Below are 22,958 nucleotides of genomic sequence, written 5' to 3'. Positions count from 1 at the left end.
CCGTGTTCCTATCCTCAGGATGCCATAAAGTAGTTTTTTGGGATATGTGAACGAAGTTGAGGTAAACCGAAATGAGAAAATGGATTCAACAGCTTTATTGCTAATTCCAGCGAGATTATACCGCTCGTAGCAGTGTATTGAAGCTTTATTTTATTTGTAATAAATCTAAATCTAAATTATTCATATGGAAGTTTCATCTTCTAGTACTTTTTTTGTTCTAATGCATTGTGTCACCAGTTCTGACATGTTGCGGAGTTTTATTTCTGCCGTTTATGACTTGTCGTCCGCATTCTTTTATATTTATGTTCCTAGGTTTGGTTTTGCGGAATGTGTGATGTGAATTTGGTACCAAATTTGAACATTCCTGTAAAGTTTTTTGCTTCTGTTTGCACGATGGGTGTTGTTACGTTTTTATCTTATCTTGTTTTTTTTTATGGATTTGCTTTTGACTATTTCCGTAACATCAATATATTTATGTTCCGTCACAGGTGGGTAAAACAAACTGTAAGAAGGCAGCAATGGCAAAACACACATAGACCGACTTGAAGTTGGAGTTCTTCGTCATTTTTATGATTTTTGTTGTTATATTATGCATACTACCAAGATAAGATCATCCGCAAGGAATGTTGTTTTATTGCAATTTGACAATGCACAGCGATAAAATGCTTCCGTTGAGCGCAACCTGTTGTTACTTTACGTTGTGTTATGTATCGATCCTATACTTAATATTGTTAATGATTTCCTTTTCTTTGAATAATACAGCTTCGCTACACGGGCATGCTGGAGACGGTCCGCATTCGTCGGGCTGGTTACAATGTACGTCTGACGTACGAAGAGTTCATTCAGCTGTACCGCATCCTGCTACCGAAGGGCTTGGTCAGCTCCCAGAAAGATGTGCGGGACTTCATGAGTACGATGGATCTGAACAAGCAGCACTACCAGCTCGGGCTGACCAAGATCTACATGCGCGAGTCGCAGAAGATGCGGCTGGACATCTCGCTGCACACAAAGATCATCGACAGCATTATCTGCATTCAGCGCTGGTTCCGGGCGATTTTGCAGCGGAAAAAGTACTGCCAGTACCGGAACGCGGCCTGCACTATCCAGTCCTACTGGCGCGACTATCTGCGCGAGAAGCAGGAGAAGTTTACGCGCAAAATACGCAACCACGCGGCTACGGTGATCCAGGCGACCTGGCGTGGCTACACGGTACGCAAGTGGTACAGCAAGCTAAAGACGGGCGTGCTGATCATTCAGGCGCGCATCCGTGGCAATCAGGCACGATCGCGCTTCAAGGAGCTGTTGAGCAAAAAGTTGCAGCGAGAGCGGGCCAAGCTACGCTCCACTCAAAGCCTGCCCGTAGAGCGACCGATCGGAACGACAGCTGCTGGCGGATCGTACGGTGGAGGTGGAGGAGGAGCAGGAGGAGGAGGGTCTACGTATCCCGAGATTGTGCATGCGATCGAGCATCGGAAGAAGCCGATCCCGGCAGTGGGACGCAGCTTCGAGACGGCCATTGATATAGTGAACAAAAATCGGGCACTGTTCGCTGACGACAGCATGTCCGCGGACTTTATCGACGATGACGAGGACGAGGAGGAAGAGGAGGAGGAAGAGACCACGGGCAGCCGACAGGCGACGATCACTGCGACATGCGGCGAGGAGGAGGAAGATGAGGAGGACGATGAGGAGGGTTACGAGGATCTTGGTTTGGTGGACGATCCGCAGTACATGGCGAATAACCGATCGGCCCTGATGCATCCCGTTAAGACGGCTGCCCCTGTCACAACGTCACCGACGGTAAATAGCGCACTATTAGATAGGAATGAAAAGTACATCAAAAGTCTGGTCATATCCGGAGGAGGAGGAGGAGGTGCCACTGCTTCCTCTTCGCCGTCGGCAGGAGGCGGCGGTGGAGGGAACGCTTCCAGTGTCGGCAGCAGTGTAAGCGGCGCGTACCAGAAAGCGCCGCTGCAGCGCCAAGAGGACGTGCTGGACCGGCCGCTCCGGATGTACGACATCGAGCGGGCGAGCAAGAGCACGTTCGACGATACGGAGCTGGCCAAGTATCGGTACGAGCGGGGCGGCGGTGTGAGCAGCACGGTGAAGCTGCCGGTGCGACGCGTCGATTCGGGCCCGTCGTCGGTGGCAGGCAGCGGCACGGGCAGCGGGGGATCGACCATGGGTCGGCCAGGGATTCAGCGGTTTCGCTACGGTGATACAGCGTCGTACGGCGGCAGTGGCATGATTCGAAATCAGAACCACAGCAATAATAGTTATAGTAATAGTAATGTTGAAATCGTGTTTGTAAATACCGGACTAGATAGTGTCGGGGCGCCGGCAGGATCCGGTGGTACCGGTTCCCTTTCGTCGTCCCCGGCCGCCAGGAATCTCAATCGAAACAGCATTAGCAGCGGAACGCTTACCCAAACGCAAGTACCACCGTCGCTAGCGAGCAGTATGCGGCGGGACTCGTTGCCGCTGAGCCATCACCTGGGCACGCGCACGCCGGGAGACGAAATTAACTCCAACTATCATATGCATCAGCAACAACAACAGTTGCAGCAACAACATCAGCAGCAACAGCAGCAGCAGCAGCAGCAGCAGCAGCAGCAGCATCAACATCAACAGCAGCCGCTATCGCCATCTTCCTCTTCCGTCGCTTCGCACCACCAGCAGAGTCAAACAGGCTCCCCAATGTCCCACTCGCCTCAGTCGCTGCCGTTGGTCGGCTCGGCAGGTCACATCGGAAACTATCAGAATCTGCAGTTCCCGCCGACCTCCAACTACCACCAGCACCATCACCATCACCAGCAGTCGGTGTACAACAATAATGCGCAGCCCGTCAGCACGGGTGCCAAAATGGTCACCTCGACTCCTTACGGCGCCGCCGGCAGCAACAGTTCGTACGCGACGGGAGCCTCGGCCTCCGCCAGCAGCCAGCGCGTATCGGCAGCCTATCCGGACGATTTCGCACAAAACTATTACACCACGACGACCACGACACCGAAGGGTAAGGCGGCCGCACTGCTAGGCACGGCCAAATCGGAGGACAGCGCGGTAACGAACGCTGGCCTCGGCCAGTCGAAGTATCCGCTGGATCGAGCGACGCTCGCCAAAGCGGACAGCAGCGATATGGTGCTGTCGGCTGGCAACAAATCAGCGATCAATCAAGGCGCCGGCAACGCTAGCGGCAGGCGCATCAAGTCGACGAATCTCAGTGAGGAGCAGCTGGTCGGTAGTTCGGGTTCCTCCGTCAGCTACCATCCCGGCACGGGGCTGACACGGCGCGGTCCCGTCGGCACGAGTGCGAGCGGCGGTAGTGGCAACACGAGCAGTACCGGTGTCGCCGGCGATACGCTCAAGCGCCGCAACTCGGACCCGACCAACAAAATCCCGCTGCTGGAGGTGAACCGGGGCAACGACATGTACCAGTCGAGCACGCGCATCAACATCGCCGGCCACCAGTTCCGGAAGGTGCAGCGTATCAACAAGGCGGAACGGTGCGCCTGCTGCCAGGAGATTGATTCGTTCGTGAACGAAGGCTACCGGTGTCTCGACTGCAAGGTGCTGGTGCACACCAAGTGCATTCAGAACGGGGGCATCAAATCGCTGCAGTGTGCGGTGGCCAAGCGCTCGAAGCGCATTCGCACGGGCGGTGCCGGTGGCGGCAGCGGCGGGCTCGGCGGGTCGTCGAGCAAGCACGATAAGCATCACCCGATCGGGGGCGGCAGCGCCAGCGGTCAGAAGATTTCGTCCACGCGCGAATACACCGACTCGACCGACAAGATTATCAGCGATGCCAAAGAGCTGCAGCTAATGCAGGACTTCATCACGCAGAAGATCTGCAAGATGGAGAGCGACTGCGAGAAACCGTCGGAGGTGGACCGGGTGTTCAAGCAGGCGTTGCGCGAGTTCAAGGACAACCTGGTCGCCCAGTACAGTGTGGCGCATCGGCAGAACTCGGACGTGCTGAACATCAAGTACCGGGATCTGATCGCCAACTTCGAGCAGGTGATCGAGACGACGTCCGGCCGCAAGAACGACTTTCCGCTGACGATGGGCGTAAACGCGTTCCGCGGGTTTATGAACGAGTTTATGAACTCGCGCGAAACGGAAAAACCGAAAACGAAGCGAAAAAAGGATAAGAAGCGGAAACACGACGATCATACCACGTTCAACGGTAAGTTCAGCTCCCGGCTGACGCTCGTCGGAGCTAGTTTTGCGTAAGAGAAGATGACGGAAAAACTAATTGGACCCTTTTTTACATCAACACAACACCCCCTTACAGGACATACATTCCAGTTAACGATACTCAACATTGCGACGGCATGTGAAATTTGCCAACAGTTTCTCCTGTGGCCAATTGAGCGAGGACTGGTAAGTGGCCAAGGAAAGCCATCGGCTGGACTTTTTCTGTTTTGCTAACGCGATCCTCTTTTCTTTCTCCTTCTTATGCCGCAGGTGTGCCAAAATTGCAAACTTACCTGCCACAAAAAGTGCTACCAAAAGTCGGCATCCTGCAACAAGATCGCCAACGCGGACCCGAACTCGCTGCTGGGCGCCGGTGGCAGTGGTTCGGCCGTGGTGGCCGGCGGCTGCGGCCCGGACGGTCAACCGCTGTACGGTGGTGGCATACCGACGAAGCTGTTCGGTGTGCCGCTGACGGCCCTCTGTGGCAACAGCAGCGACGGGGTGAAGATACCGGCCCAGATCAACAAGCTGATCATGATGATCGAAATGCACGGTCTGTACTCGGAGGGCATCTACCGGAAGAGCGGCGTCAGCTCGAAGATCAAGGACCTGAAGGCGAAGATGGACCGGGCAGTGACGAGCGCCGATGGCGGCGGCGGCGAGATGGACTTCGAGTCGTACAACGTGCACGTGCTGACGAACGTGCTGAAGTCGTTCCTGCGCGAGATGCCCGAACCGCTGCTGACGTTCGATCGGTATGACGATTTTCTGCGTGCCGCCGATCTGTCCGACGGTAGCGATCGCGTCCAGACGCTGCTGTCGCTGGTGAAGAAAATACCGCCCGCCCATCACTGTCTGTTCGAGCGGTTAATCTTTCACCTGGCGCTGGTGGCGAAGCTGGAACAGTACAACCGCATGTCGGCCAGCTCGCTGGCGATCGTGTTTGCGCCGTGCGTGCTGCGCACGAACCGGTACGTGCCGGCGCAGGACAGCCTGAACGACATCGGACGCCAGACGAAGTGCATGGAAACGCTCATCACGCAGAAGATGCTGAACGTGAAGAGCACGCTGGCGGACATCGACACGCTCGACACGGCGGCGCACACGGCGACGGCCCGGCTCAGCACGCTGCGCAGCAGCAAGGTGTTTACGCAGGAGGAGATGGCGAATGCGCGCGGCGGCAGTGGCATAGCGGTGGGCGGGCTGCTCGAAACCGAAACGGAGGAGATGCTGCTGGAGGGCCACATACAGGAGATCCGGAAGGAGAAGGCCCTGCTAACGTCAACGCTGCCGAGCTTGGCGCGCGCCAGCTCGGACGACGATCTGCTCTCGACCGATCTGGACGGCGAGGGCGGCAGCCTGGACGATCTAAGCAACAGCAAGGAGAAAGACCTGGACGTGAGCAGCGGTGGTGGTGGTGGCGGCGGTGGAGGAGGAGGAGGAGGAGGAAGTAGCAACATGATTAGTGACAGTGGCATCTCGATTCGCTACCAGGCACCCTCGGATCACGGAGGTAGTAGTAATGTTAGTCTTAATAATGACGTCCCGATGGCTGTGAGTTATTCGTTACGTGATCAGAGTGGAGCGGGCGGTGCAGGTGGTGGTGGTGGTGGTGGTGCCTCCGCCGCCGGGATGGAGTACTTCCACAAGATGGGTCCTTCGTCCGGTGCGAGTTCGGCACCCGGCGTGAAGACGAAGTCTCTCTCCCACCAAACGCTGCTCGAGCGGGAAGCCTTCCTCCGGGGCAGCGGTTCCACCTCTGTCTCCTCGCCGCAGTCCCCGACGGCCGCAACATCGGTCACGGCGTCCTCCACCCCGTCGTCGTCGGCATCAGCCCCATCGATGATGAAGTCGCAGCAGCAGAATGGAAACGGCGCCAACGGTAGTACCGGTGGTGCCTCCGCGGGAGGCGCGAGCGCAGCTGGCAGCGGTACGGGCGGCGGCGGACCGGGTAGCGGTGGTTCGATAGCATCGACGGCCACCAACAGTGGTGCTGCTGGCAAGCGTGCCAGCGACATCAATCTGAGCCACTCGATGATAACGCTCGCGACGACGTCCCACAGCCTGGGCGGCAGTACGACGAGCAACAGCAGCAGCAGCGGCGTCGGTGGCAGCTCCGGCAGTACCGGCAGCGGTAGCGACCTGCAGCGACAAAAGCCCATCAGCCGGAGCGTCTCCGGTGGTTACGAGGTGAGCCACCATGGCTCGACCGTGTCGGGCTCGGGGTCCGGTTCGACGCACGCATCGACCAACCACCGGATACTGATACAGGCGTCGTCAGCGCTACCGATCACGCCCGGTGCCACCATCGCTGCCTCCCCGTCCGGGTCCGGCTCCGGTGCTACGTCCACGTCCGCCTCCAGTTCTTCCATCAACTCCGCGAACCTGCACGCGAAAGACAATAATGGGATGGGCAAGGACGGCCTGTCATCGAGCGGTGGCAATTCCTCCACCACCACCACCACCAAACTGGTGTCTCGCCGGATGTCCGCCGGCACTAACAAACGGTCTGGCGGGGGTGCTGGTCCTTCCGGCGGTTCGAACAGTGCTGCCGGTGGACCAGGCCCGCCTGCCGGTGACGATGAACCGATCATGGTTTGAAATGCACAACGGAGGCGCCGCTTACACTGGTGGTGGGGAACGGTGGCGCAGCAGGAACGAACAGCAGCGCAGTGGTCCTCGACTTGCAGCATCATCCTGCACCTGGGTCGCCCGATAGGAGGCGAATCGATCGATACGATCGAAAACGTGGTGTCATACAGCAGCACAGCAGGACGACAGCGGTGAACACGGAGTCACAAACACACACAACTCTACCAGCTTAAGTTACGATGCATTAATCTCCCTTTGCGACGGAAAAGCGAAAAAAAGCATATAGCAACCAGTACGCTCCAGCACTAAGTGTGTTGGTGTGCGTTTTTGGAGGGTGACTCGCGCGCGCAATCACAGTCAGTCAGCGATGAAACAAGCGATGCGTGGTGCACTTGCGAACGAACCGTGCAACAGAAGCGCGACTGTGCGTTATTTGTGTTATATATTAATTAATTTATACCAATCGATTATATTAGCAGCAGTAGTTATAGCAACAGAAGTAGTAGTAGCAGCAGCAGCAGCAGCAGCAGCAGCAGTACGCGAAACGAAACTGACAAACGGTGTGAATGAATGTGGATATGATAAACATTTGAATACTCCTAATGCGTGTTGCGCATTTATTTAATCCTGTTCATCAGCCACAACAACAAACTCCACTTTCTACGAACGGCGAAAAGAACGTTAGGATTATAACGTGAAGTAGAATAACAAGAAGAAGAGCATATATTCTCGCAATTAGTTTTTGTTTTGCTTCGTTTTTGTGTGGCAAGCTTTTTTGGTAGAGGATGTTTGGCAAAATTCGTAAAATCAACGGACCCGGAACTTGACAGCGAGAAGCAGAAAATTGTATTATGGAAACTAATTCAATTTTCATCATGACTAAATACACACACACACACCCACACAACAGGGAAAACGCTGAAGGTTGAGTTGGTAACGAAGCAACAAAGCAAATGCAATAAGTCAAATTGTTTAGGGGAGAATGTGCTAGGAAACTATAGAAATACTAGAATGTTTAACAAACAACAACACTCATACACAAAACATGCAGATCCTCATTTGCAACTTTGTGTGACTGTCTGTGAGTGTGTGTGTGTGTGCGTGTGTGTGTGTTGAAGTCATTTTCGGCCACTGATACAACAGTAGAATGTTTCCACACACTACACGTGAATTGCTTTAACTTATCCTCCCGTTACAGCCTTTTGATACACGGTGTGTATCGGTCCTCCTGCCGGTCGTCTAACGAATGTGTGCATTCATTTTGGTTTGGCTTTCGAGTCACCAGAAAAAATTTTACAACTTATCACTATAAATATGTACATTTAAAACGAATATTTTGTTTAGCAAGTACACACGCGTTACATGTGTTAGCAGCACATGCACAGAGGCGCAGAGATGGCCCAAAGAGGGGGAGCGTGGGTCGTAGTTGCGAGTGCAGTAGTCCCGCAAAACTGCCCCCATCTCCACTCTTTAACTCTCACCCTTTTCCTCGTCTCCCTTCCCAGCACTCCTCTCTGCAACTTCTCGTCCCGCTTTTTTCCCCAGCGCTTCCACAAACCCCGACTCCTGCTTTTGGGGGGGTCGAAAAGAGATAGAAGAAACAATGGAATCTGTGAATAGTAGTAATAATGATAACGCTAAGGATAGTAACGCCCTTTTGGAGAGAGTGAATACGATGATTGCCCTACGTTTATAATGATATATTATTTTTCCTTGTTTTCTATTTCATCTACGTGAAACAACTGAAAAATCATCTAGTTAAAAGAAGAAACGGCCTGGGATTGGCAGGCGGGCTGAGCGATGAAAGATGGCGCACGCACAATAACATACGCTGTAATCGGTGAAATCTGTTCACGTTCATTTAGTGCACCTATTAGTGGTGTGCGTTTGTGTGGCCTTTATTGTAGTCGTAGCGGTGGAGAAAAGAAAATAACTGGTTAGACTAAGGAACGGAAAGGAATCACCACACACATACTACACACTCTTATTTGCAACTTTTGCGAGAAAATCCACGAAAATTCTGTATGACTCGTCTCATGAAAATATGTATAGAGGAACGCGTTGAATGTGTGAACGGTTTCCGAACGAACTGTCTGTCGGATCGGAGGAATTCGATAGCGGGCAAGAAAAGGGTGGGCCCGCACTAGAACCGAAATAAGAAGAAATTAAACAAATTATTCTGTTTTTTTTTTCGTTTTTTTTTCGCTTTGCTTCTGTATCTTTATCCTTTTTATTATTTGTTTACTTTGAGAACTTAATCGTTGTTTCTTTATCTTTGTCTGTGCTATTGTGTTGTTTTCATTGTGTTGATGCTTCTTTTCTGTAGATTTTTTTTTAAATTTGCACTCATTGAAGCATTGATTTTTTTTTTTTGTATTTTCAGTTCAAACAATTTTTCATTCGGGGCAAGTATAATTTAGTAATTACGAAGCTTTTTTTAAATATTTTTTTTGTCTTTAATTTTTTACTATTTGTAATATTTATTTTTTGTTTATCATACTTTTCTTTTATTATTTTCGCAGAATCTTCAGAAGAAAAAAAAACTGAACAATTTACAGCTATTTTCTAACTATGCTGCGGATAATATGTTTTTCATCACCTTCCCGCCGTTTTCCACCGTTTTCATGGTGTAGCTACTGCTGCTACTGCTGTTGCTGCTAGACATCAAAATCCACGAACTCCCCATTGATCCAGAATAGAAGAACAGCGAAATTGCGCTCGGGAAAAAAAACATATAATGCAACAAGTACACCGAACTCGAAGGACACCGATAACACAAACACATCACTGCAAAAATGAGAAAGAGAGGATGAGAGGCAGGAAGAAGGAGGGAGAACGAAGACAGTGAGCTGAAAACGGAAGCTAAACATACCACCGTGAAACGATTTTGCTAGTAACCTATACCCCCTTGGCAAGGTTAGCTGCAGACAGCAGACCAAACATAGCGGAGAAAAATAAAGAAACAGGAAGGGGAAGGTAGAGAAGGTGAATGTTATAATGAAGAAGAAAACATAAGAAAAGGCTGTATTGTGAAGATCCTAAAACTAAATGGTTCCAAATGTCTAACAAATGTAAAACAAAAACAAACAATTTTGTAATTAAGCTACACATATGTATAAGGAACTTGTATATCTCATAGAAAATATTACACCTATTTGTATCTAAACCCCAAGGCCAGCATGGAAGTATGGAACAAAGTAAGAGAGAGAGAGAGGAAGTAGTAAAAGAAATAGAACAAAAAAAAAGTAGGCAAAGTATGCAGAAACCGTTTGTGAAGAAACAGATGGTAGTAAAACAAAGTCAAACATGCAACATTACCACCACCACACGTACATACACACGTAAAATAAAACGTAAAACAGGTGAGACTACAGAGCACACAGCGGGAGGAACAGGAACGTACGTTCACCCACCACACTCATCCGGAATGTTCGCAATTGAGATATATGTGGTTAAATTGGACAACATTTGATCGCTGCTTATTGCTTGATTTATGTAAAAGTATTGCGCTTAATCAGATGCTTGGGTTTAGTTTTAAGTTATTACTGTTAGAAGAAGAAGAAAAAAAGATCACAAGAGCAAAAACAACAAGATAGGAAATAGTTAGATTAATGACAAACACAAGCAAACGGAATGTTTTAAACAGGATAAGAGTAGAGAGCAATGGAAGAAAGAACAGAAAGTCAAATCAAACATCAAACAAACATCAATCAGTTGTGTACAATCAAAGCAAAATGACTTTACGCGTTTAATTTATGAAACGAAAGGCAGGACAACAATTTAACGAATCAAAACAATAAAAAGGTAGAAAGGAAGGTAATAGTCTAGCAAAAATAAATAGCCAATGAAATCATGTTGATTTAAACAACAGTACAGCTTTTGGTTATATATGTAAGGGTTTTAGGTTCATTGGCATTCGAGGGCAGGTTGATTAGAACAAACAAACCAACAAACCAACCAACAAAACACCGATTTTCGTTAACATTTGAGGCCACCGTTAATTGTAGAAGGGGAGGGGCGGAGTGTAGCGTTAGTAGCGAGGCCAACATTTCCATTACCTCTCGACCGGTTGTTAGTAAAAGGTGGTTTTAATTCTCCGTGCCACCGACAGAAGGAAGAAGGCGTTAATCCGAAGCAATGCAGCAGTAGTCAAAGCGTAAGGAATGGTAAAGCAAAGTTAATAGGGAAAGATTAAAAGATACGGTAGTCTATAACACCCTGGTGTTGTTAGGTTGTTATTATGTTATGGTTGAAAATAGTTTTAAAAAGACTGGTTTTGCTTCACCCAAGGTTGAAATGGAATGTTGAAGTTAATAATTACATACAAATGTATGGTTTTGCCACCCATCCACACACATCTGTTTTACGTGGCCTGTTTTTTAGGGCACCGTTTGTTGGAACAAAAACCGACACTCCGGCAATCGTTTGGGACATAGACAAACCACACACACCGTGTTTGAGTAACGGTGTATAGACTAGCGGGCATATAAGCAGAAAGAAAAGCATGAGTTAAGTTTAATACAAAGTAGTAAAAAAAGAAACAGGAAACAAACAGAAGGTCAAACATGTGCCGTGTCGCATTGTGTGATCAGCAACGTTATTGCAGGGAACGAAACATACAACAAACAAATGGGAGAAAGATGAAACAAATAGTACTGTGTCATATACATAACAGCGAAACAAGGAGAAAAAAACACAAATAACACAAAAACACATATGCAAAAATCTGGAAACAACACAAGCAAACAAAAAGTGGCAGAAAGGTAAACATATGCTTAGGGAGATGATGAGAAACAAAAGTAACAACACAATCAAAGTGGTTAACGAACATAAAAAAAACTGACGACTTAAGCACACAAAACAAACAAAGAAAGTGAAACGGCAAACAACAATGGATAAACTTTGTAATTTATGTAGAAGAAATAGAACAAACCGTTAGGGCAATCAGAACAACAGAATGATAATAGTGTTAGTGTGTAATAACTCCAGCGATAAGTTTCTGTCTCTCTCGGAGGTCGCAGGAAGGAGAGAACGTGACAAAACCGATATTTTTTTTTCATTTTTTTTTTATTTTTGTCCCAAATTTTCAACTCTCTTTTTAACATATACAAATAAACGCTATATAAAATGTATTTTTTCCACGGCAAGTGTCACAACAAGAATCAAAACCGCAGAAGCTGATAAACAGGAAATTTAAATTGGATTAAAGCAAGAGCAAGAATGCACGGTGTATAAATCTGGATATGAAAAGAAGCAAACAAAAACCCAAAAACGATACAATGTGAGGTGTATAACGGTAAAAGGGTGATGTAATGTAGTGTCGGGCGAGCGAAATGAATAGAAAGAAAGAAATTAAACCAATAGAAAGGGCAGGTGAAAGAGAAAAATATTTATATCAATGTTGAACATAAAGAAAACCAACAAACTTAAAACAAATGTTTGCGAAACTTATAGCCAAATGGAACATTTAAACAATGGTGTAAAGAAAGAAGTTACAGATTATTTATCGAACAGAAACAAAACAAAAAAACAAAAAGCAACAGATACAACATTGAAAGAGCACGAGTATAGAGATAATGCAACTACAGACAAATTGTAGAGAAGTAAAGAGATCGAAACGATCGCATGAAACTTCGTGCGAATACCAGCCAACAACAAACGCACACACACGCGGCAAAGAAGGAAAAGATAAAACCTATTTAATATTATATATATATATACACTGAAAAAAACACACATATATATATACACACACACACACATACTTATATAAAAATGCCACTCAGGGTGGTATTGAAACGAGCGAGCAAAATAAAACAGAACAGAAACAAAAAACAAAACACGACGCAGAGTGTGAGGAGTTGTGAGAATGGGCGATTTTCTTTTACTTCTTCCATTAGTCCGACACATCGTCGCCACATTATATCATCATCATGATTCTAGTTGTTTATTGTTTAAGAACCGTTGTTGTTTATGGGAAATATCGAAAAACCAAGGATGAAATTAATAAATAAAAGCTAACAAAACATCTGCAACGTGTTGTGTATTTTATGTAATTTGTTTAAACAGCTATTTTCCACTGTTTAGTTGTTGTTCTTTTTTATTAAAATATCACAAACTTTAAAACCCCCGCTTCTGCAATACGAAAGTGCGACAATCACTTTGATAGAGAAAAGGATTCTCCTTTGATAGAGAAAAGGAGAAAACTCCATATTAGAAAAAAGGAGGTTGTTTCTTCGTCGATGCAGGGTTTCCACGATTTATTGGTCAGTTCCTGTGATTTTTTGGTGCGATCCCACGATTTTTGGTCGTATCCCATAGATTTTTGGTTCGTTCCCATAGTTTATGGGTATTTTCCGATTGTACATCAATACAATTGGACCAAAAATTCTGGGAAACGCAAAAAAATATGGGAACCCACCAAAAATTGATGGGAACCAACCAATAAATCGTGGAAACCCTGTAAATGTTGCATGCAAGTTTTCGAAAACGCGAACGCCTGCTGTCGTGTAGCAACGGTGTGAAAGTAACAGGAGCCCATGAGCACGAAGAGGTAGTAGTCATCCTCGCTCGCTTGCTTGATCGGGATTTGCAAAACGGAACAAAAATCACAAAATGTAACAGGAATGCATGACATGCAGGAGGTAGCTTACGTTCAATCTTGCACGGCGCTCCTGGTACACGCAGAACGCATACGAGCAAGCGAGAGAGAGAGAGAGAGAGAGAGAGAGAGAGAGAGCGAAAGAGACTTCAATGCGACAGCAAGCGACGAACCTATCGGGATTTAAGGACAGGGTTTGCAATTCAACGACAGAGTTCGCGGATTTTTATTTTCCAATTTGAACACAGTTTTAGTTTCTCAAATAAAATTGATTAAAGAGAGATATTTATTTCTTATGTTTATTTTCATATATATTTTATTATTTATTTTTCATATTTTTTTTTTCTAAAGTATAGGAAGAGTTGGATTCCAGCACAGGGTTTAAGGTTTTTGGGAATTTAGGACAGGGTTTCTCAACTTTCTCATTATGAAACAGATAATAATTAAAGTATAAAAAATAAATGAAACAGCATCAATATTTAGTTTTAATTAAGATGTTTGCAGATTTTTATTTTCATTTAGCTACTACAGTCGGTTGTTGTTTGTTTTTTTTCTCGCATTTTTCTCTTATTTCTTTTGTTACTGTTTTTTTTTGTGTCTGCATCTGTAACATACGTGTTCTCTCGCTTTATTCGCCCAGTTCTCTCTGTTTAACATGTTCTCTTCGCATTCGGCATATGTGTGTATGGTGTACGCACATGTCAGTATAGCATGCGCACACGTATGTGTGTGTGTGTGCGTATGCATGGCTGTGTAGGTACGTGTGTATCGTATTGTATAACGTTTGTTCGCTGAATTGCTCCGTGTATAATACGCGTACAGTTAGGTGAGCTTTAATTATGTGTTGCTTCGCTCTCCATTTCGTTTAATCTACCGCCATCCTTCACTCTACTATCTTTTTCCTCTCTCTCTCTCTCTCTCTCTCTCTCTCTCTCTCTCTCTCTCTCTCTCTCTCTCTCTCTCTCTCTCTTGCATTCTATCTATATCTCTTCACATATATCCCTTTTTCTCACAAGTGTGCAATAACTTTACTAAATATACAACATTGCCATGTTTTAGCTTTCCTTTAGCACTAAATCAGTATAATGTGAAGGGATGAGGAAAGTATCCGTGTATGCTTACACTTCCGCGTGTTCTAGTTTCCGTTTTCTTTCTATCTCGTTTCCTTTATACAGAGTACACCACACTATCTGCCGTCACGTGTATCGCTTTTTTGTAGTAACCTTTACCATCTGTTCCATTTCTCTCTGGTCTGGTACTGTGTACGTGTGTGTAAATAGGGGCTGGGAGCGTTAAGGGAGCGACGTTTTATCTATACAAACACACACATACACACACGTACATTTAAATATTTATATTTTCATTTCCTTCGGACACACGCGCAAAATCACAAGCTAATGCATACTCTCTCTGCCTTGATTTCTGTATTATATACACTCAAACGTCCTCATACCAACACACACACGCGCACACACACACACACACACTGGTACGCACGCATACACGCACAGTGTCACAATTGATCAGCTTAACGCAGCTGATCATAGTTCTCTTCTTTGCCTTGCCTTACACTCCTTCCATAATTCACTTATATCCTTTTTTCTCTGCTCCGGTTTTGTTTGTGTTGTCTCTTCTACGCGTTTTCTTCCTTTTGCAAAGGATTACTTATTACCACACACACAAACACACATAATAATAACTACAGCACAATCCACCTCCCTCCACACGCAAGCGCAAGCGCCATCATTTGCTTTGTTTTACTCTCTTTTGACTCTTGTGGTTTTGGCTTGCTCGTTTGCTGCTGCTGTTTGTTATACTTCTTTTACTTTCGCACAGTTTAATTAAATTTTGTTTGTGTTGTTTGTTTGTTTGCTTACTTGTTTGTGTGTGTTTTTTTTGTTATTTCTTTCATAGCTTTAAATCTTTTATGTTTGTTTCACTTCTTTTCTTATGTGTTTTTGCTTTCACTTAAATAATCTTATCGAATAGGTAGGTTCTGTTTTTCTTACTTGTTTTCTTTTTCGCTCTCTTGTTCGCCTGTTCGCACTATGTTATCTCGCATAAGCGTTATACACACGCACGTTCACTCATACTAGTTAGCGCTCTCGCACATGTTTCTTTTCTCTTTCTATTTCCTATCCCTATCTTTCATGTTCAACTATTTCCCCCAGAGCTATTCCCTTCCCATGTTTTAGTGTAGCTCTTTCTCTGCCCTCTCTCTGTCTATCGCTGCTCTCGCTAACCCTCTGTGGATTTGTTTTGTCGGCTTCACTTAGCCAATTGTAGGTATACCGAGTGTATACTAAGTGTGTTTAGCGCGTTCCCTCCCTTCCTATCTGTCGCACACATACACATACATCCTGCCGCCATTGCTGCTACACCTCTACTGTTGTTTCTCTGCTATCTATAATTAGTTTGATCCACAACACTCCGTACTGGACACGACTGTGTGGTGTGTGGGTGTAGTCCTTCTTTTGACGGTTGCTGCCCGCTTCTATGGGAGTGAGTGCAGGAGGACCCATGCTTCAGCTGCTACTACCCACCGTTTGCCACAACACCACGGAGTAGCAGGTAAGGTAGTGGATAGATAGTAGCAGTAGGCTTTGCCATTCACATAACCTTTCTCTCTCTCTCTTTCTTTGTGTCTGCCTGTATGTCGGTTTTCTCTTTTTGTGACCATTCAATCCTAGTGGCGGTAGCAGGCGCATTTATTAGACATCCCTTTCATGCTTACGGCCACCATCATTTTGCTTTCTCTCTTTCGTTTTCGTGTTCTGTTGACATGCTTGAGGGCAGCAGTTTAGTCCTCCGGTTTGATGCTTGCTTTTATATGCTATGCTACTTTGACAAAAAACTGGCATATTATTTTCTTTTTATAAAACAAAACTTTGTGTGGTGGTACACACACAACAAGCAACAGCAAGTTGTGCTACTGTTTTGCAAACACAGACCCACACACACACACACACACACACACGCACACTCACATACACACATTTATCATCTGTTCTGGAGCGGTTGTGGTTCAAATTTAGTGTTTTTGTTCTGTTTCTTTTTGTTGTTGTAGTAGTTTGTATGTAGCTGCTATGCGTGTCTTATTCGATTCGCTTTTGTGTTATGCTTACACGCTTCGTTCGGTATCTGTTTTACTTCACCGATCATTTGTAACGCGCTTTCACGACATTCCAATCCTATTTCTTCAATATACGATTTTGTTCTTTCACTGTGCTTGTAATTATAGCTTCCCATTCATGTATCTCTTTACTTGCACACATGTTTTTGGTTTCTTTGTGAAACACAGCTTGCAAAGCGCGCAAGAAATGGGGGGCAAAACATCAACAATCCTGTCATTCACTAGAGCCTTCAACACTCAAGGAAGTCGACTACTACCCTACAATACGATATCTGACTTGCTTATCTGCTGCTTGCGCGGGTAACTCACCCCTGCTTGGGAGGCGACGGTAACATACACATACAACACGTGAGAAAATATGAATTTTGCACTCGGTTTCTACCCTTTGTCGTTCGCTGCTTCACAGCTTGGTTGCTTGTAGATGTAGATAAGATAATTCATACAAACACACACACACATACTCTGTCTCATAGTTGTGGTTGTTGTTTGCTTTGAGTTGTTGTTGCTCATCTAATTATGTTACACTCTTTCTTGCGTCTTTTGCTACGTTCCGTTCTGCCTGTTCCGCGAAGGTTTTTTCTATTTTCTCTACTACGTTGGCCTTTATTAGCGCAAGCATTCGCAATGGCATAGTTTGTATGTGTGTACGGGGGAAAAAAGGACGTTGGAGATCCGTTTAGTTAGCTCAATGCATTTTTAAAATGTACACTCAGACACACTCGCACGTGCGCTCGCACTATACAAAGAGAGGAGCGGAAACTATTCTGTATCACAATTAGATTTTAGAGCACGAAATAGAGCGCATTCAATTGGGAGAGAAAAAACCAACAGAAATGGTAAACCAACAAGCTTTGCGCTATCACTCACAAGGCTCAGCAGCCACGGTTTATCAAATTAGCGAAGATTGATAGCAACCAAAAAAGCATAATTCATCTTTATTTAGCACATATACAATGGTGCATGTTTTGATGAAAACAGTCGAAGAAAGCTGTTAAGCGAACGGCTAAATCGTATTTACAGAAAAACCTTTATATAGGTCACCTTGTTGCCTTTCAAGCCAAAAAGCACTTTGAATCTAATAACAAAATCTCCATTAAAAAAAAAGGATTTTTACCAGAGTGTTGTGTTTTGTAGCTTCCTTCTATACAATTATTTAGTTTTCTTGTTTGTTCCTATTTATTTTTGTATTTTTTTCTTCTGTTTTTGAGTTTTGTTTGTATGTTTTCCTGTTCCGGTTCTCGCGTTCACATATGGCAGGATGTAATCGACAGCATGTGTATGTTGTGTACCTTTCTGTTACTTCTTTTTCTGTTACTTTTCTGTGAATTAATCACTTTGTTTTTTTCCTTTTTTTATTTTTTTTTTATTATTTTTTTATTCCGCACAGTCCTCCGTGGATGAAACCAAAGTTAACGGGAAAACGGAAACAAAACCAAAACGGTGTATTAACTTTTTAAACAACATGATACAAATAATCTGTTTTTGTTTTTTTTTCTCTTTTTTGTTATTCATTTAAAAGTTACTCAAGTACGTGTACGTCTCTCCTGAGGTGAGAGTATTTCAAATGCGACATCCGAGCGGTGTTTGAGAAAAGAAGCAACAACAGTAGAAGGATTAGTTAACAGGAGATGGAGCAACGAGGAAGAGATAGAGAGAGCGTGGGAAAAGGTACGTTTGAAACTGTTTTTGTGTGGTTTTGGTGTGGAGGAAGTCAAAAGTCAAAAGATGCAGTATGTGGGGCAGGGTGTATATGTGCAAATACGATGCAACGGTGATGTAGCAGAGTAAGTAGCGTGTAACGGTGGGTCGGTTAAGTACTCTATTTTTTTAATGGTGATATTTGTATGAGAAAAAAGCGCGTGCTTGTTGAAGCATTCTCTCAGGTGTGTCACTATCCAAACCACTAACGAAACATCATCGGCTGTCTGTATGCGCGTCTCAAAATTGTTCGTCTCACATCATACAAAAGGCAAATAACGGTAAAAGGAAATGAAAAGAAGGTGGACAGGACATGAGAGCATTGAAATCAACTTGTTATCAAAACCAGCAAAAAGAAAACTATACATTCATTCCTTTAGAGTATAAATCACTGTATGGAGCACTTTATGGAAAGTTGGGCAAAACAACGTAAGGACAAAATCATGATTCAAAGACAGAAACAATCAAAAAGCCAACAGATGTTCTCGCTGCAGACGTAACAATCAACAGTGCACAACTAACCTGTGCTGCATTCCATCGAACCATTACAGTGCTGAAGCCAAGGGTTATTATTAAATGGAGTGCCATTTTGCGCAAAACGAGAGAACGAAACTCTACTACTACTACTCGTGGTTGTGCTCGAGATGCCAAACAGAAAACAGTTCAACGGCGTGGATATTGGAGTGTTGGATTCATCTACATCGTATGGGAAAGGACATTCCCACCGGCATGTTTTGTTGGGGCAGTAAGGGGCATAAATGGTTTAACCGCAGTTTTGCCGTCCACACGGAAGTGGGACTCGGAGTATCATTTCATTAACTCAATGATTGGCTTTGGTGTTCGATCAAGAATGACATTACGGTCGGTGCTATCGCTTGATTACTGTATCCTCTTTCGATGAGCGTATTCTCTTGTACCATCTTGTACCGTGTGAGCTTTGGCTCTTTATATGCGTGAAAGCGTAGAGCTATATTTTTATCGCGAATTGTTTAGTTTCAGCTGCGTAAAAGCTCGCTTTCCGTGGTTATATTTTTGAGGTTCATTCGAAACCTTCCCTATAAAGTGCCTTATACGCTATACGCCTTTACCGACGCGCACTATTATGCTAGAAGTGGTGCTTTCTTGTGACTGGTTCTAAAAACGTGGTTCAAAACTGATTCTCACACTAGAAATGTTTTACGCCGACTACCAACACTAAACATTGGGCGATCGTTATTGTTTTAAACTGACTATCTGCTTACTTTAAAATGTTGCTAGATTTGATAGAAAAGGTTATTTTTGGTTTGTTTTTAAGTCACTCCCATACGCCGCGGTATATGCAACGGTAGAATAAGGGTAATTTGCAAATAAATTCATCAGCATTATCTCAGTGGTACTTTTCTCTTTCTCCCGCAGCGCTTCGAATTGCGAATCTTGTCTACTTCGTCCATTCAATTGATGCCAAAAAGGCGACAAAAAGCTATAAAAATAATAAAAACAATCAACGTTAGATAAAATTAGAAAACGCAACAACGAAATTGTTCAAAACCACAGAATCTATTAGAAGCGCCATCTACTGACTAGTAGCTGAATGATTCCCGTTTTAGCTTTCTTTTATTAATTATTCAACAAAAATAATATCATGAACTGAAATCGAGCTACTAAGGAAATCGATTGGTGCACCTCATTTAGCGATTCTTCTGCAAACCATAAACCAAAAATTAAGCGGACTACTTGTCCGCATGCGATGGGAGAGACGTTTGAAGTCTATTCCGGCGAGTATTTCAATTATATCCTATCACTGCACTGTTTGTTTGTTTGCGACCGTTTGGGAGAAAAAGAAATCAACACTTCGATTTGCAGCGAAATTTAGCAACTGTTCCCTATATTCTATAGCCATAGTTCCGTACATTGTCCTAGTGTCCCTAGAGATTCCTTTACCTGCTGAACTCTTGGGCGGTTTTTCTCGAGTTTCCCTAATAAAAAATGCCCTCTTTCTCAGGCCTAGCTTTTGTCTAGTGCGCGTTTCACTTGCGTTTGTTTTGTCCTTCCTAAACCATACTTGAGTGAGTAATCATAGCTTACTTTCATTAATCGCTAGATCGTGTTAGAGCCATCATGGATAGCGCGTAAAGAGCCAAAGCCATTTAATGGGAGTAAAGTGGATGATATTACGTTAACAAGAGAGGCTTGCTTTCTTTTCATACTTCATCGATCATATGCATCAAATGTGCCTTTTCATTCATTCCCAGAGTATACGTAGGAAGGATAACACGACAGTAAGATCATTAACGTCTAGATCAATGTCATCATCGAGATCACTGCGGTATTATATGGTTTGGTTCGGTAGTTGGCAACGGCGCGGTTATAAGCAGGGAGAACACAGGTTAGTTACAGCCCCGTTCGGAGGAATTTTGGTGCGTTCATAATTTTAGAAATCATGACCAATTATGTGTAGAAAAAAAAGTCACAGGAATCAAAGGCCGGGCGCAGAGTACGGCGGACGGAGAGCCACGACGACAGGCAGAAGATATTTCTCGTACGCGCAGTTTTGGTAGTGTCACAGACGGTAGAGGTGGTGAGTTACAGTCAATTGCGTGATTGAAGAATAGTGGAAGGAAGTAGGTGGTTGTAGTAGTAGTAGTAGTAGTAGCATTGGTAGTAGAAGAAATAGATAGCACAGTTATAGTCAGATGTCGGTGAAGATACGCGTGGATGGCACACGTGGTTGGATGTCGCGGTTGGGGAGCGTGGAGCGCGCGCGTGTAGTTGATTCGGTAGTAAATGGTAAGAAAATTAATTCAACGTTAATTATTACACACCAATACAGACAGCGGAGTTTTGAGACAGCGCATGAGAATAATTTGTAAACTGAATTGTGTTAAACGGAAGGACACGACATGTGCGCAGAACGTAAACAACAGTGCTCTCCTCGTGTATGCAATTGGAAGTGGGGAAGAAGTCATCTTCCGCAAGGAAACAGGACTTGGCTGTGTATAATTGGAGGCTGTTCCTCTAGCGCAGAAGTTGCCGCTCAAGCAAATGTGGATGTCTCGGTAAACTTATAAAACAATCATTATCCTTGTGTTTAAATGCAAGGCGTTCAAGGGAAATGGACGCTGAAGTTTGTTTTGATCGTATCGCGAAGTGCTTTCTTCGCGAGCCCGTACGAGTGGCGGTACAACCAAACTAGATAAGTTGCAGATGCTAATGCGATGTAAGATCATATAAAAACGGTTTAGAAGAAACACAACGCAAACAAAACAAGGGAAGTGAATGTTTTAAAAGTAGCAGTTAACCTCAATGAAAGATTTGAAGAGACTAAGGGAGAGAGAGAGAGAAGAAAAGAACAAAAGGAACTAATCCAAAACAAACGTAAGAACGAAACTGAACAGAAACAAAAAAAACAGGCCGACTTGTGTGTTTGTGTGTGAGTGTGTGGGTGTGTGTGTGTGTGTTCTGGAACGCAAATACATTACAATGGAAGTGATGGCGTTGGTGTCGAGGCCAGCACGGAGGTCGATGGGTAGCGGATCGTATGCTGCGACGAGGCCTGGATGTAATCCTGGCTCGGGTTTAGGACGCTGTCCCGCGAGTTGGAGTGGGAGGTGGCGCGTAGCAGCTTGACAGCTTCGCGCTCCGGGCTACATTGCACTGCTTCTAGTCATTTCTGGCGGGACGATTTCTTCTTCTTTCGTTTAAAGAAACAGCAACATCTGAAAATATTGGGACGGAAAGAAAGACAGTGGTAGATGCATCAGTAATCATTCAATCATCGTTGTGCGAAAGTAAGCACGGTTCAAATTGATTCAATATGCCGAAAGCTTTCTCTATCTATTATGGGTTAGTGATAATCAACACCCTTCAAATGAGGCAAAAATAACTTCACCCCCACTCTAAAGGATACACAAACGTATCTTCTTTATTTACATGCACAAAGACGCTAACCGTCAACAATGTTTGGTTGAAATGAAAGCATCGAGCAGAAAATCAGTTCCCATGTTCCACAAATAAACGCTACAGAAGACGTTGCGTGCGACTGTGCACTAGTTCTCGGCCTTGTACCATCTACCATGTACCCCCGATGTGGAGTGTAGGATGAGTATTTGAATTCGTTTTCGTGAGATGAATCTTCTAAATCACATTCCCTTATCCTGGGCGTACAATCTCATCTCATCTAGGCTCATCTACCGCCGTCCACACAGAGCAGCAGTGTTCGAGTTGTCCCCCCTAAAACCCCCCAAACGGTATGCTAATCAAGGAAAAAAGCTCAGCAGAGAAAGAAGCTGTAATAGCACAACATGAGCCACACAACGCAATACACCAACGGACGAAGACGACACGTGCGTGATGCCTCCGGGTGAGACGACTCCGGACGCTTCTTCGCTCAAGCATGCTGATATGTGTGATATCTTTTCTGGTAGGTATTATGTTTCCCAAACAAGCTTCCCGCGAACAATGAATGGGAAGAAACGAGGAAAGTTGGAGTCCTGCTGTCAGACGTTCAACCCAAAAGCACTCCCGTTGAGTGTATGAGCGGCTTTCGGTGGTAGGCAGCCAGCTAATTCAAACAGGCTGCCAGTAGCTAATTTTCCATACATAACAGGGAGAAGAGTCAACCTTCTTCATCATCGAAAGGAGCTTCGCTACCGCCACCCCATCCATGTGTGTTTTGCGGGCATTCCTAGTCCCCAGAACTGAAGCTTCTTATTACGCTAGACCGTTCTTTGCCGAACATCGGGCGAAAAAAATGATTAAATT

General features: G+C 45.0%; 2 protein-coding genes across 75 annotated transcripts in view; one reads left to right on the top strand and one right to left on the bottom strand.

The window, feature by feature from the left end:
• LOC1278822 (unconventional myosin-IXa) overlaps positions 1-11,327 on the top strand; it is a 61,115-nt gene extending 49,788 nt beyond the window's left edge. For all 42 annotated transcript variants that reach the window (XM_061651849.1, XM_061651854.1, XM_061651824.1 and 39 more), the window contains 3 exons: positions 763-4,183; positions 4,292-4,380; positions 4,465-11,327. In XM_061651849.1, coding sequence (XP_061507833.1) covers positions 763-4,183; positions 4,292-4,380; positions 4,465-6,795 — 5,841 coding nt within the window. In that variant the 3' untranslated portion in view covers positions 6,796-11,327. The remainder of the gene's footprint in view (positions 1-762; positions 4,184-4,291; positions 4,381-4,464) is intronic.
• A 2,538-nt stretch (positions 11,328-13,865) lies between these two features.
• The window catches only part of LOC1278819 (casein kinase I), an 81,215-nt gene continuing 72,122 nt past the window's right edge, over positions 13,866-22,958 (bottom strand). For all 33 annotated transcript variants that reach the window (XM_061648658.1, XM_061648656.1, XM_061648657.1 and 30 more), the window contains one exon: positions 13,866-21,913. In XM_061648658.1, coding sequence (XP_061504642.1) covers positions 21,862-21,913 — 52 coding nt within the window. In that variant the 3' untranslated portion in view covers positions 13,866-21,861. The remainder of the gene's footprint in view (positions 21,914-22,958) is intronic.

Source organism: Anopheles gambiae, chromosome 2, assembly GCF_943734735.2.
Source record: "Anopheles gambiae chromosome 2, idAnoGambNW_F1_1, whole genome shotgun sequence".
Lineage (NCBI taxonomy): Eukaryota > Metazoa > Arthropoda > Insecta > Diptera > Culicidae > Anopheles > Anopheles gambiae.
The sequence above is the reverse complement of the archived record's forward strand: the minus strand, read 5'-3'. Positions and strand labels throughout refer to the sequence as shown.